This window comes from Scyliorhinus canicula, chromosome 11, assembly GCF_902713615.1.
Source record: "Scyliorhinus canicula chromosome 11, sScyCan1.1, whole genome shotgun sequence".
In the NCBI taxonomy this organism is placed as follows: Eukaryota; Metazoa; Chordata; class Chondrichthyes; order Carcharhiniformes; family Scyliorhinidae; genus Scyliorhinus; species Scyliorhinus canicula.
This window is the reverse complement of record NC_052156.1, coordinates 26564376-26581010: the sequence shown is the minus strand read 5'-3', so window position 1 is coordinate 26581010 and position 16635 is coordinate 26564376. Positions and strand designations below refer to the sequence as shown.

Sequence of the window (16635 nt, the reverse complement as noted above, 5' to 3'; positions counted from 1 at the left end):
GCAACTTGTAAAAAACAATTATGATAACTGATAGGGTGGTATTTTGAACAGTAACTGCTTGAACCCTTGGGTGTTTCATAGCCTGAATTTTATGTGGGGCAAAATATTTCAGAACGAAATCAACTGCTCAAATAAAGCTTCTTCCAAAGATCTCCTTTGTAGAGTGTTCCTGGCCAATATTCCGCTGAACCAGACAGGAAGCAGATGAGCTCTGCATGGTGCACATCCACTTGGTAGAATATCTCATTGTTATATTGTGTGCAAAGCAATTAACATAATCTTTAATTTTAAATCCATCACGGATTCCTTGTCTAAAGAGAAAATCAACAGGAAACGGGGTGTCATTCTACAATGCTCTTTACGAGGGAAATGAGCAGCTCGGATTTCAGTGGCACAACAATAAAATAAATTAAATGAGCTAAAAGCAAATTACTGCGGATGCTGGAATCTGAAACCAAAGAGAAAATGCTGGAAAATCTCAGCAGGTCTGGCAGCATTTGTAGAGAGAGAAAAGAGCTAAAGTTTCGAGTCCAGGTGACCCTTTGTCAAAGCTGAAATGAGCTGCTGACTTCTTTGCATCTAAGACTGACTAAAAGAGGTGGTTTCTGCAAAGATTGTGGCAGCTCAACAGGAATATCATTTTAAAGGCTTTTGCTGTGTTGAAGGCATGGAGCCAGTACGACACAGTTGATTGTATTGGAACAATAAAAAATGGGAGCAGGAATAGGCCACACTGCCGACTCCACCATTCAATATGATTATGGTTGATCTTCCACCTCAGCTCCACTTTCCCATCTTGATAATCCCTCGGCTTCCTTTGTGTCCAAAAAGTACAGGTGTTCTTGCCTCTGAAATCAAGTTGCACTCTAGGACTTGACCACCTAATCTAGCCTGATGCTTCAGTGCAACACTGAAGAAATGCCCTGTTACTCGGGAGCTGTTTTATGAATGAGCCATTAAACAGAGGTAAAAGTCCCACAATACTATTTAAAGAAGGGTAGGGTGTTGATTCTGCAACTGTTATAGCAAATCAACTGGGAGGTTCCTGTACGCAAATTGGCCACCATATTTCCCTGTGTAACAAGTGGGTCAGTTTTTGAAAATAATTCATTTGTCATAAAGTGCCTTGGAATGTCCTGATGGCAAGATACAGAATCTAATTACTTTTTCTTTCACAGACAGTGAAGAGCTGAATGGTTCTGCAGACACCATCCTGTATGCATACGCCCAACCACTAGAAACAAAGCTAACAATAACTTAAAAGTTACCATGGCTTTGCAGGCATAGTTGTATTTTTCTCAGTGATTTCTAATTTCATCCATAATATAAATGGAGTTGTTTCCACATCAAGGCTACGAAAGCTATTATAAATGCAGTTTTTAGGGCAGCACGGTGGCGCAGTGGGTTAGCCCTGCTGCCTCACAGCATCGAGATCCCAGGTTCGATCCCGGCTCTGGGTCACTGTCTGTGTGGAGTTTGCACATTCTCCCCGTGTTTGCGTGGGTTTCACCCCCATAACCCAAAGATGTGCAAGGTAGGTGGATTGAACACACTAAATTGGCCTTTAATTGGAAAAAAATAATTGGGTACACTAAATTTATAAAAAATTAAATAAATGCAGTTTTTTTTGCACTGAAAAGAACCTTTAACAGAAATTGAGGCTTAATGCAACCTTAATTAAGGTAACTAAATTAAAGGTTGTAGACAGAATATTAAATGTTATTTAGAAAACAGTTATCAAAGTGATTCAGGACATATATTTTCAGATCAAAGTGGTGTATTGCAGATAAAGATATAAGCAAACAATTATTAAAAAGATTCCACTGTTCCTAGAATATTCATCTTTTTAAAGTGTTAGCAATCGACAAGCTTTGCCCATCTGATCCATCCAACTTATCCATCTGATCCATTCAACTATGCCCTTTGCCTTATGGTCTTACTGACAATCATGAATGACCCAGATTAACAAGGGAGACCATTTTAGGTATCTTTGAAAGTGTGACAGCGTCCCTGGAAAACCAGACTGCTAGGTCAGAGGGCAACAGTCTAAGCAAATGGTTGAGAGTATGGAATGTCAATAAATTGCCCAATATGCCTGGAAGCCTTCTTTTCTGTTAGACTTGCGCTATTTACCACATGCCACAAGAGAAACACAGCAGTTTACAGACCTACTTCCTCCAGAAATGTAAACCAGATGTCTTCTCTCTCTGGTAGACAAAATGGTGGTTTTCAAGCCAAATATTAGAAACACATGGAAATAATTGAATTCCTCTGAGTTTACAAAACTTTTTCAGGGCATGGCTATCTGATTTCAAAAAGATTGCTCTTGTTTCAATCAGCCTCTGAAAACAGATTCTATATCGCGATATCCTATTTGATGATCATCTCTGAACAACTAAAGTTAACACTGCTTTTTAGAATCATCACTGGAATATTTAAAATATTATAATATAATGCAATATATTGTTTCAAATTTGTAAATTGTTCATTAATAATATTTTGATGGATAGTCAATTTTAATGAGAGTGCAATACTTTCGAATTATGACATGATTGCAATATGTTTCTTAATTTCTGAAGTGTATGTACAATTAGATTCAATTTCGAGCACCTCATTTTAACAAGGGTCTCTTTTTTAAAACAGTAAGCCTACTTATAGAAACCTTCTGTGCGAAATCCCGAAATTCAGTACGAGTGATTATCTGTTTTAAAACACCACTCATCCAGTGCAAATAGGGTAAAAATCATTTGTAACTACATTGGGATGTTTGTGTGCATTTTCTTCACAACATTCTTACTAATTATTTTACTCCAACAAACTTTTCTTGAGAAGATGAGAATGGATTTCGATTAGCATTACTCAAACTGTTAAATAATGTCAATTCGGAAAGCTTTCAGCTTGTTTATCTTTGTTTGGTAGTAAAATTAATGTAGGTTGAATGTTGCTGATTCTGTGAATAAAGTTAATCTTCCACAAACAAATCCACAAGGTAAATCACCTCCTGACACATGTACTGTTGACCACCTGAGACAGTTCACTGATAAAGAAGTTGGGTTACAAAAAAAACAAATAACTGGTTTAAATAATACATAAAGCAAGTAGTATAGGCTTAAATGCAGGCAGTTTATTACTTATACAACATTGTGAACTACCTCAAAGTATTGTCACACTTGTGATAAACTAACATTGTACAATTAATTCATTAATCTTTATTATTATCACAAGTAGGCTTGCATTAACACTGCAATTAAGTTATTGTGAAAATCCCCTAGTCACCACACTTGGGCGCCTGATCGGGTACACAGAGGGAGAATTCAGAATGTCCAATTCAACCAACAGCTAGTCTTTCGGGACTTGTGGGAGGAAACCAGAGCACCCGGAGGAAACCCATGCAGACACACGGAGAACATGCAGATTCCACAAAGACAGTGACCAAAGTGGGAATTGAATCTGGGGCCCTGGCACAACTTATGTTCCACTCCTAACGCAAATTCACAACTAACACTAACTAGCTGAGTCACATAGCAAGGAACAGATAAGATCAAAAATAATCATGGACTTGATTTTCAATTGCCAGTGGGGACAGGAACAACTATGGGTGTGATTGAAAATACCATACCCTACCATCTCTATAACGTGATGTAATTTTAAAAGGGAGGACAGGAACCCAATTTCCTCCAATTGAGAGCCCGTTTAGCTCCTTGACAAGCTTGTTCACAGACTGGGGTTGATGAGGTGGCGGTTTTCAATTTGTAAATCACAGAATGATATTAACCAATTCAAGATAATCAGCTGAGCTCATACTGTGGCTCATTTATGCTTGCTAGATGTGGTAGTAACCACTGCTGTATATATTAGGGTATGTATGGTAAGGCCCTGTACTACAGGTACGGGGGTAGTCCCTGCCTGCTGGCTCTGCCCAGTAGGCGGAGTATAAATATGTGTGCTCCCCGTATAGCAGCCATTTCGCCAGCTGCTGTAGGAGGCCACACGTCTTAGTGTAATAAAGCCTCAGTTGTATTCAACTCTCGTCTTTGTGCAATTGATCGTGCATCAATTTATTACACTAAAGTTTTCAGAAGATGGACCTCCGCATCAAGCCGGATCGCCTGCAGCTGGATCCGCAATCAAGCAATGCCAAAAAGGACTTTGAACACTGGCTGGCTTGTTGCGAATCTTAGATCAGGTCTGCACCAGACCCAATTCCGGAAGCTCAGAAGATCCAGATCCTCTACACGCGGCTGAGCTCCAGCGTTTTTCTGCTTATCCAGGATGCGCCGACCCACGATGAAGCCATGGTGTGACTGAAAGAGAGTTACGCTCAGCGGACTAACACGTTTTACGCCTGGCACCTTCTCTCAACTCGCAGTCAACTCCCTGGTGAGTCAATAGAAGATTTCTGGCGTGCCCTAATTCCCCTGGTCAGAGACTCTGACTGTCAGGCCGTCACGGCCACGGAACACTCGAATTTACTCACGCTTTTGTTACAGGGATTGCGTCAGATCACATCCACCAGCGACTTTTAGAGGGGGCCACGCTCGACCTCGTGGCAACCAAAAAGCTGGCGCTATCGATGACGGGCGCTCGCGCAATATCCAGGCCTACACACCCGGCTGCGTGGCCCACCCCTCCTACGCATTGTGGACCCCGCAGACGGCCGCCCCATTGGGGACCCCACTCAGCCAACCATACGCCTGTGCCAAGTGCCAACCAGCCAACCCCAGGGGGCTCCAGATGTTACTTCTGTGGGCAGTCAAAACATCCCTCCAATGCTGCCCGACCTGGAGTGTCCTTTGCAAGGCCTGCGGCAAAAAGGGGCACTTCACTGTGGTGTGCCAGGCTCGCTCAGTCGCCGCTATCGCACCGACCCCCCCCCCAACCTAAGGACAGGGGCGCCGACATCTTCCCCCCCGCGGACCACGCACGGCAAGTGGGCGCCGCCATCTTCCCCTCCCCAGGCCACGTACGGCCCATGGGCACCGCCATCTTGTTCAAACCCTGCCACGTGTGGCCCGTGGGTGTCGCCATCTAGCCCTCCTCAGGATCGTCAGGCGCCGCCAAATTGACTCCCCCAGAGCACGTGGGCGCCACCGTCGTTCCAGGACCCATGCCCCCCGGGCACCCCATTGTCTGACAGCAGCAACGACCAGCCGTGGCTTGCCTCGGTCACGATCGACCACACAATCTAGCATGAAGATCGATGGGCACGAGATCTCCTGTCTGCTGGACTCCGGGAGCACTGAGAGCTTCACACATCTCGATACGGTAAGACGCTGCTCCCTCGCGGTACACCCCGCCAATCAGAGAATCTTCCTGGCCTCCGGGTCACACTCCGTGGCGATCCGGGGGTACTGTATAGCCATGCTATTTGAGGCAGATGGCCGCCTCTACCACTTACTTAGGGGTCCCTTCGGCATCACCAACAGGGTCTCGGTCTTCCAAAGGGAGATGGACTGAATGGTAGACCGGTACGGGCTGCGGGCCACTTTCCCATACCTAGACAATGTCACCATCTGCGGCCACAACCAGCAGGACCACGACGCCAACCGTGCCAAATTTTTCCGCACCGCCACTCTCCTAAACCTCACTTATAACAAGGAGAAGTGCATATTCAGCACGAACCGTTTAGCCATCCTTGGCTATGTGGTCTAGAACGGAGTTCTGGGGCCCGATCCCGACCGCATGCGCCCCCTCATGGAACTCCCACTTCCCCACTGCCCCAAGGCCCTCAAACGCTGCCTGGGCTTCTTTTCTTACTACGCCCAGTGGGTTCCAAATTATGCGGACAAGGCCCGCCCACTCATCCAGTCCACCCTTTTCCCCCTGATGGGCGAGGCTCAACAGGCCTTCAACCGTATTAGGGCCGACATTGCCAAGGCCACGATGCACGCATTCGACGAGACATTACCCTTTCAAGTCGAGAGCGACGCATCAGACGTCGCTCTAGCCGCCACCCACAACCAGGTAGGCAAGCCCGTGGCATTCTTTTCACGAACCCTTCATGCCTCCGAAATTCGGCACTTCTCCGTCGAAAAGAGGCCTAGGCCATCGTTGGAGCAGTGCGGCATTGGAGACATTACTTGGCCGGCAGGAGATTCACTCTCCTCACTGACCAACGGTCGGTAGCCTTCATGTTTAACAACACACAGCGGGGCAAGATCAAAAATGATAAAATCTTGAGGTGGAGGATCGAGCTCTCCACCTCCAACTACGAGATTTTGTATCCCCCGGTAAGCTCACCGAGCCTCCCGATGTCCTATCCCGAGGTACATGTGCCAGCGCACAGGTGGACCGACTCCGGACTCTGCACGACAACCTTTGTCACCCGGGAGTCACATGGTTGTACCACTTCATCAAGGCCCACAATCTGCCCTACTCCGTCGAGGAAGTCAGGGCCATCACCAGAGACTGCCAGGTCTGTGCGGAGTGCAAACCGCACTTCTACCAGCCGGACCGTGCGCGCCTGGTGAAGGCCTCCGCCCCTTTGAACGCCTCAGCGTAGACTTCAAAGGGCCCCTCCACTCCACCGACCGGAACACGTATTTCCTCAGTGTGGTCGATGAATACTCCAAATTCCCCTTCGCCATCCCATGCCCGACATGATGCTGCCACCGTCATCAAAGCCCTCAACACCATCTTCGCTCTGTTCGACTTCCCCTCCTACATCCACAGTGACAGAGGATCCTGATTCATGAGCGATGAGCTGCGTCAGTTCCTGCTCCACAAGGGTATCGCCTCAACAAAAAAATGGAAAAGGTGAATTTTAAAGTTCTCTAGGTACTCAATAGGATTTCTTGGAAACTTACAAATTTTGGAATATAGAACATAGAACAGCACAGAACAGGCCCTTCGGCCCTCGATGTTGTGCTGAGCAATGATCACCCTACTCAAACCCACGTATCCACCCTATACCCGTAACCCAACAACCCCACCCCCCTTAACCTTACTTTATTTTAGGACACTACGGGCAATTTAGCATGGCCAATCTACCTAACCCGCACATCTTTGGACTGTGGGAGGAAACCGGAGCACCCGGAGGAAACCCACACACACACGGGGAGGACGTGCAGACTCCGCACAGACAGTGACCCAGCCGGGAACTGAACCTGGGACCCTGGAGCTGTGAAGCATTTATGCTAACCACTATGCTACCGTGCTGCCACCACTATGCTACCGTGCTGCCATCTATATAGGTGGAGCAAACTACCATCAAACAAACTATGATGTACCCGCAGTGGCCTCTGCCCTTCCCCTTCAACCCAGAATGATAGCAAAGGACTGTGAATATTTTCTAGTCCAAAATGGTTTTGTTGTCACGGCATGAGAGAAAAAAAGTGAAAATTCATCCATTTCAAACATGCTGCCTCTTGGAATTTACCCAATCCACTGCATTTCCTGAGGAAAATTTCTGCAATGTGTTACACACCCTCTAGGTAATCTCCCCCTGTGGGATATGGAAATTTATATTTACATGTGGCGCTGACTAGTTAAGGGAGAATTGCTGATTAATGGCATCCAGCATAACCACACTCCAATTTGGAAAATGAGCTGGAATTCAGAAATGTGAGCCTTTCTCAGAAGCATTTGGGGAAATGGTGGTCATAGAATCATAGATAGAGTCATAGATGTTTACAGCTTGGAAACAGGCCCATCGGGTCCATGCCGCCCAGTGTCTATCACTAAGCTAGTCCCCACTTGCCTGCATTTGGCCCATATCCCTCTATATCCACCCTGCACATGTAACTGTCTAACTGCTTTTTAAAGGAAAAAAAGTGTACCGGCCCCTACCACTGCCTCTAGCAGCCTGTTCCAGATACTCACCACCCTCAGTGTGAAGAAATTTCCCCTCTGGTCTCTTTTTCTATCACTCCCCTCTCACCTTAAAACTTTGCCCTCTAGTTCTAGACTCCTCTACCTTTGGGAAAAGATGTCGACTATCTACCTTATCGATGTTCCTCATTATTTTATAGACCTCTATAAGATCACCCAGAAGGCTCCTACACTCCAGGGGAAAAAGCCACAGCCTATCCAGCCTCTCCTTATAACTCAGATCATCAAGTCCTGGTAGCATCCTCGTAAATATTTTTTGCACTCATTCTAGTTTAACAATATCCTTCCTATAATAGGGTGACCAGAACTGAACACAGATGCCATGTGTGGTCTTACGAAAGTCTTGTACTTCAACAAGCCATCCCAACTCCTGTATTCAATATTCTGACCAAATCTAGCATGCTGCACGGTAGCACAGTGGTTATCACAGTTGCTTCACAGCTGCAGGGTCCCAGGTTTGATTCCCGGCTTGGGTCTGTGCGGAGTCTGCACTTTCTCCCCGTGCCTGCGTGGGTTTCCTCTGGGTGTTTCAGTTTCCTCCCACAGTTCAAAGATGTGCAGGTTAGGTGGATTGGCCATGCAAAATTGCCCTTAGTGTCCAAAAAGGTTGGGTGGGGTTAATGGGTTACGGTGAAGGTGTTAGCGGGATGCAGACCAGTTTCACACCAGCCTCCAGCAGGTTTCCCAACAGAAGATCCAGTGGGAAATTCACGCGGGTATTAAACTGCTTGAGCGTGAAATGGCTGCAGGGCACTCAGATGGTGCGTTTCTCACCGACACGTTGGAGGGCAGAAAGCGAGACCCTGTCATCCAGATAAAGCAGGCCCATGTCTCAGAACACACTCCATTCTATTGAATCAAGACTTGTTATATCTTCCTTCCATTGAATTATCAACGGCACAACACCCATAGTGGGTGAGGTTCTCTCATTCGGTTGGAAACGCCGTTGGAAACACCGTCGTTTTTCACGACAGCGTGAACAGGCCGCTGGGAGTACCAATTCTGGCCTCTACAGGGGGCCAGCATGGCACTGGAGAGGTTCACACCGCTCCAGCCTCCTATCCCGGAGCGAACAGTGTGCCGCGCCAACCTGCGCATGCGCGGTGGCCTCCCTCAACATGCCGGCCCCGACGCAACATGGCGCGGGAGTTCAGAGGCCGGCCCGCCGATCGGTGGGCCCCGATCGTGGGCCAGGCCCCATCGGAGGCCTCCCCCACATTGGAGCCCCCTCCCCTCCCTTCACAGGCCACCCCCCGACACTGCGCACAGAGTTCCCGCCAGCTGCGACCAGGTGTGGACGGCGGCCTGGCCGCGTAGAGTGGCCCACGACCGGTGCCGCACCAAACGCGCCGGCGCAAAGCCGCTGATTCTCCGCTCCATGGAGAATCATGTGCCGTCGTCGGGGCGGCGTGGCGCGGTTGCGGGGATTCTCCGGCCCGGCGCGGGGCTGGGAGAATCCCGTCCCTTAACTGTGGAGTTCTTCCCAAACCCTGTGCTACATTTTGCACACCTTCTGAAAGTTTTTTCAAAGTGAACCTTTTCCACCAGGCCTTTGGATCCTATTTGCTTCGCATAGTTCCTGTTTGATGTCTGTTACTTACACTTTTCCAAAGTAACTTCAAATATCCAATTGTGTTAGAAACACAATAAATGAAAGTGGAAATTGTTGTTAGATGGAAATCAGAACATTTTGTATGTTACATCCTGCCATTTTGTTCAAGCTGAAGTATTTTAAAGCTAAAGCTAGTTACTGCGATGTATATTGGCATTTAAACATTAGGGTGCTTCTCCAGTGAAGTAAAAATAGGTTACTGTGATGCTATGTTTAAACAAATGCTAAGAGTGGCTGTCTCACACACACATACTCACTGACCCAGGTGACTCAGATAGGAAATCCTCCCAATATTTCACTAGTGACAAAGTGCTGCAACTGATGTCACCTACCTGAGTGAGAACATCCAGCTGCCCTACTATGTGTTCCAGAGTACTTGCAAGTGCTGAGGGGATGCCGTTCCCTTCTTGCAGATGAAACTGGTTTAAGGGAAGAACAGGTTTTGCATTGGATGCCAGACCGTTGCCTGAATGGCTCTTTTGTTGATTTAGGTCAGTTGACCCAGTGTCTGAAAAGTTTGTCTCCAAGCGCTTCTACAACACAAACAGAAGATATTTAAAAGCTGGCACATGGTTCAAGGGTAACCTGAATCAAATTTTTTTTTTGTAGAATCACCCTAGGCCAGGCTTGTCCTAGCTTTTTGCTTGGGGGAGGGGTAAATTTCCATTTATTTCTCATTCAAGGGGCCGACTATTAAACTTCGGAAAGATAAGGTTTGACACAACTTTAAATTGAATTTCAAAAAAAAATTAAGGAAACAAACAATTGTGTAAAACTAAAGCAATAGCCTGCAATAAATTGTTACGTGAATAAAAAGAGTACAGCTAATGAATAAAAATGGCCAGAGTGTGAGAAGGTCAGAGTATATGTGCCAGACGCACTCTGAGTCTCAGGGTGCTCACTCTTTTTGTGTATGTGTATGTAAGTAAATCCTGAGATTGGGAAGAAGGCAGACAGCCTCTCATTCTGCCACACACAAACACACACTCGCCCTCTCTCTCACACAATCATACTCGGCCTCTCACACACACACACTCATTCACCGTCTCTCACACACACAGATTCACACTCACACTCACTCACACAAAAGGAAGGGCCTATGATTGGAGGTGCGGCTCTTTGCAGAATCTTCCATTTTAGCTTACTTGTTTGACCAGCATTTTGAAAACTGGCCTCAGGGGCCACACACAGGGGCTGTTTGTTGGACAAGCCTGGCTTAGATCAATAATATCAACATATTGAGTTCCTATAATACTTCAATTTCTTCAGCGAGTTGTGTGTAAACATAAATAAGCAGCCATGCAATCAACCTTTGAAAACTTAATGTTCTGTTCTGTACAAATATGAAGTTAAAAATTCCCCACCCAGAGACGATTACTTACCTCTCTCAATAACTGTTTTCCTTTTTTGCAATGTTGTGTCGAACTTTAAAAGACTAGTTTTACACTAGTTAGATCTCAAAATATTTAAATTCTTGTTCGACTGTGCTAGAGCAAGACCTCCTATTAGCCTCTTTGTTCAGGTCTAGATTTGTACTGCAGACTCACACAAACTAGATGTCAGAAATTTCCTTTTGTACATTTTACCCAAAGTAGATTTAGAGACCACAATGTGCAAAGAGATGTTCAGAGAAACTAATATAAGAGTAAGGTAGCAAACAAAGATTTAGACTAGAAATTCGAATTGGCAATTTCACTGCATATTACGTATAGTCTGGCTTTTGCTTTTTTTAAAGGTGTTAAATCTGATTAGCATCAGCATAATAACATATACAGCAATTATTGTGTTATATCTTTGTATATCCACTTCAATTGGAATTTCTACCCTTCGTCATTCCAGTATATTACGAGCATGAACAGGCAATGTTGGATTCCTTTCCTTCCAGCACCCAATTATCCTAATTCAGAAACTTTCATTTATTTTTAAACAATATATTTGTGCCAGTTGATTCCAAATTACAACCATGAAACTCATTTATGCACAAGTTCTTCTTCTGAATTAAGTTATTCTTGGTTTAAGAGGTCTTTGAACTGCTGTGGGCTGTTTTCAAGGTTTTGCCTGAAATGGTAAATGTGGTTCCTACTCAATCTCTGAATATCCGCTTTATAAACTCTTTGAGGTGGTGGATCAACTACTTTATTTGAGTAACTGAACAATTTCTACTATCAAAGATAGCCCAAAGGGAAACTACTTTTCCTTCACACAATTTAAAATGTAAAATGCTGAAATCTGATAAATAATGGAAATCAATAAATATAGTCAATAATTAGAACATAGAACATAGAACAGTACAGCACAGAACAGGCCCTTCAGCCCTCGATGTTGTGCCGAGCAATGATCACCCTACTTAAACCCACATACCCGTAACCCAACAATCCCCCCATTAACCTTACACTACGGGCAATTTTAGCATGGCCAATCCACCTAACCCGCACATCTTTGGACTGTGGGAGGAAACCGGAGCACCCGGAGGAAACCCACGCACACACGGGGAGGACGTGCAGACTCCACACAGACAGTGACCCAGCCGGGAATCGAACCTGGGACCCTGGAGCTGTGAAGCATTGATGCTAACCACCATGCTACCGTGAGGCCCCAAATTCTCAAAGTATTATGCAACAGATTAAAATGCTGTGCCAGAAGTTCCCAGGACCATTGATCTTGTTTTGAGTTTTACTCAAATAGACATAACTATGTACAAATCCCAGTGCAACGTTACAAATAACAGTTGCTGTAACATATTTTGGAAAATTCCGACTTAAGATGATAGTACAAACAGGTGCTATTAGAGCAACGGCCAGCTTTACATCTCCAGATTTCCATTTCAGTCATGAATATCTGGAGAGATGCTTAACCAGCAGCTACTCTGATATCTCTTGTTGGACACAATCGTCCTAAATTAAAAATGACCCCCTTTGAGTTTAACATTTCTCACAGATTTTACAGATTGCAGCAAAGCTCAGAACCATTACCTCACCTCTCAGTGAAATCACAAGGATATGTGGGCATCAATTGAAGACAAATTTTGTCTGTAGCAGAAACAATTTTTGAGAAAGAAAATTCACCACAGCTAGTTCTGTATTTTTCCAGAGGCAGGTGATCATTTTGGCTTCGAAGAGAAGCAGGAAAACTCATAAATTTGGCTGATTGACTATTAGATCAAGAAGTTAAAAGCATAACTCAAGAAATATCTCTCGTGTGGAGAAACAGTGAGGCATTTCTACTAATGTTGGGGAAAACAAGCAAAGAGTTCATCAATTCATCCTGCATCACTTTGGCTATGGTATAGAAACATAGAAAATAGCAGCAGGAGGAGGCCATTTGGTTCTTCAAGGCTGCTCCACCATTCATTATGATCAAGGCTGATCATCAAGTTCAATAACCTTATCCCACCTTCCTCCCATATCCCTTGATCCCTTTAGCCTCAAGAGCTGTATCTAATTCCTTCTTGAAATTACACAACGTTTTGGCCTCAACTACTTTCTGTGGTAGTTAATTCCACAGATTCACCACTCTCTGGGTGAAGGAATTTCTCCTTCCTTCAGTCCTAAAATGTTTACCCCTTATCCTCAAACTATTACCCCTAGTTCTGTACTCACCCACCATCGAGAACATTCTTTCTGAATCTATCCCGTCTAATTCTGTTAGCATCATCGTAAGAACCACACTTTGGACCAGACATGGCGCTGTCGCTTTCATAACCATGCCTCCACAACAAATCATTTTCCCCTCCATCCACTGAATTGAATATTGCACATCTTTTGAACAATCTGATGACCATTTGTGCAATAACAACATCACATGATTTGATGACAAAACCATACACAACAGGCGAGCAGAGTAGTGCTTTGAGAGGGCTTTTTCCTCCATCAATCATCCTTCAGTACAAACATGATCCGTTGAATGGTTTATTGAGGCACACATCCAAAGGGTTAAACTATGGATATTAGACTTCCCGGTATAACTGCAATGTAAGTGATATTACTTTGCAGGCACCTCGCCATCTCATCAGTTAAATGGAATTTGAACATGTTAATTCATTACTGATCCATAACTTCACTCCATCTTTATCCATTCAACCATGGTCATGGGCACATACAAAAAAGGAACTTGAATTTTGGCCCGGTTTTACGTTTGAAAATTACCATAAGCTTTAATTTAGTTGTGTCGGCCATGCAGGCAACTGTGATTCTCATGTCCTGTGGTTTTCACTAGAATTGTTTGTGAACCTTTCCACTGTGGGGCAGCACGGTAGCACAAGTGGCTAGCACTATGGCTTCAAAGCGCCAGGGTCCCAGGTTCGATTCCCCGCTGGGTCAATGTGCGGAGTCTGCATGTTCGCCCCGTGTCTGCGTGGGTTTCCGCCAGGTGTTCCGGTTTCCTCTCAGAGTCCAAAGACGTGCAGGTTAGGTGGATTGGCCATGCTAAATTGCCCTTAGTGTCCAAAAAGGTTCGGAGGGGTTACTGGGTTACAGGGATAGGGTGGAAGTGAGGGCTTAAGTGGGTCGGTGCAGATTCGATGGGCCGAATGGCCTCCTTCTGCACTGTCTGTTTTATGTTCTATGTTCACTCTACAGCTTTGTTGCTTGGCATATTGAAATTCATAGGTGCTTCATCCATGTTGCTGATGTGGCATAATGGGTACTCATGTTTTTGCTCTATCTGATAAAGCTGAAAACTGGTAATTTTGGTGGTCTCTCAGTGATCTCGTTTCTGGTCCCATAAAGCAGCTACACCAACTAGCTGCTGGCGAAATCTTTGCTGAATTTGAGTTAAGTGTGTATATACACATTGCATTTCTGATGACCATGAAAACTTCCTTACAATTTGAGGACCCATTCCAATACATGCTCCTTGAGATCAGGCCAGTGGTCGGTTCCTGTTTTCAGGACACATTTGGTCTTGAGCATCTTCTTCGGGTTGGATTTTTTCTTCTGTCCTTGCACCAGTTTTCACTGACATGGAATTCCCTTGCTTCAGCACAGTTATTTGAAGAGTCAGCAAATGTTACAACGTTTACCTTTCAAACTTCATTAATTTTGTTGGAAGACTAATTTCTCTTCATCATTTGCCACATGGGTCTGCTCTGTGTTGATGGCTTAAACTCCTGCACATCTTCACAACCCAGTCAATCCCTCACATACAGTTACTGGCTAAGTAAAACATGTATTTGTGGGGTGAAAAATTGAGGATGGCTATTAATGTGAGTATAGCATGTTGTGGCTATAAGTGGGGGGAGTTGACTTCTATAAGTAAATGCAAAAACATGATCGTGGGGCTATCTTATACACCGGGTCAAATTATACATCATGATCCATGGTAAATATGCTAAAATATTTATTTTCTATCAATACTTTTCAGCAGCAAACAAACCTCACAAACAACATGACCTGCAACAGAAACGCAATCCACAAAACTAGTATAATTAAACAACAATGAAAGATTTGCATCACAGACTTTAGAAATTTCAAAGATATAAATTACAGCTATTTTAAAGATAGATCGAAAAATATGGAAACAAGTGGGCTTAACGTCTATTCTTATTAAATTAAATCTTTAAATATCAGCGGAACAATATAATTAATTATAATTAAAAGAAATTAATATCTTATTGAAAACTCAGAATATATATTCTGAAATTTAAATAATTAAATCCAGCTTCAGACACTGACTTGTTTCTGGCTCCAGCAATTTCATTTTAAAGACCAATTTAAGAAGAAATACACATACAGATGATGAAGCCACAGCAGACAGGAATTTCCTGCTGCAGATAGTTCTAACACAGGTTAGTTAGACGTCGTCAAGGGCATGCAGTAGAAAATTCTCATCGATGTTGCATTACCATATTGAACAAAGTAACCAACTTGGACATTTTCCAAAACAAAAACCTTAATTTTCTTTTCACCTCGGGAAGCATGTGATAGACTGCAATAATAACATTTGCTAGATGTTGTACTTCCTCCACTTTAATTAGAATTGCGAGTTGCCTGCTCAGATTAAGTCAGTAATCTTCACATCTGTTGACCAGGTGAGAGCCTAAGCACACGTAAGCAAGTTACATTCCAAGGTGGAAATCATCAATATCTGACAGAACGTAACAATAGAAAATTTGAATCATAAGCATTTAGTCACATACTGGTTGATTTTTAGGCACAACTAAAGCGCCATCCCACAGTCTCTGAAGAAAAGTAAACAGATGATTCCATTATTTTCAGAGATCCAGAGGGTAAAAAAACCCCAGATTATCAAACAGCTCAGTCACTGCTCAAAACCAGTTTTTCAGCTTTCAAATGTAATGTGTGCTTTTCACTGGATTGACCTTTGGTCTTTCCTGACAGGCTCTGTTTGAAGATGAATTTACGCTACTCCTTTCACAAAAATATCTGGCATGTTAAACTATTTCAAAAGCCTGCAGAAAGGTAACAGGAAATAGTACGCACCTGCAACCTATAAATTATTTCACAGCGGACAAACTTATCTAGTGGGTACCTGGAAGTTATCAAACAAACAAATTTAAAGCATGTGTTTATGTCAGTGTTTAAAGCTGGTTTCTGATATCAACTCATAATGCCCTTTTAGTCCATTGCATTGATGAGAGTTCACAAATTCTGCCCTTAGTTCCTCCTCATAAATTACATTTGTATTTCTTAAAGTTAACCGGAATACATAACTACTGAAAAATACTGAAATTTACATTCAGGGAGATTTTTTCTGATGCTTGTTATTTATTTGCTGCTCACAGCCCCAAACATCTGAAATTTCCATATGTTACACCAAGTTTAATGCTTCTGTTTGTAAGGGTCCTTCCTGTTGATTCCCTTATCCCCCCCTTTCTTTTTACAGAATTTACAATGCAGAAGGAGGCCATTTGGCCCATCAAGTCCGCACCGGCCCTTACAAAGAGCACCCTACTGAAGCCCACGTATCCACCCTATCCCCGTAAACCAGTAACCCCCACTTAACATTTTTTGGACACTAAGGAAAATTTAGCATAGCCAATCCACCTTACCCACACACCTTTGGACTGTGGGAGGAAACTGGAGCACCCGAAGGAAACCCATGCACACACGGGGAGAACGTGCAGACTCTGCACAGACAGTGACCCAGCCGGAATCGAACCTGGGACCCTGGAGCTGTGAATCAACTGTGCTAACCACTATGCTACCGTGCTGCCTACAATATTTGCAAATTGT

General features: G+C 44.2%; 1 protein-coding gene across 1 annotated transcript in view; it reads right to left on the bottom strand.

The window, feature by feature from the left end:
* LOC119973948 (POC1 centriolar protein homolog A-like) overlaps positions 1-16635 on the bottom strand; it is a 139562-nt gene that overhangs the window by 2355 nt on the left and 120572 nt on the right. Inside the window, 1 exon segment of the mRNA XM_038812632.1 lies at positions 9775-9975. Within this exon segment, the coding sequence (XP_038668560.1) occupies positions 9775-9975 (201 nt within the window).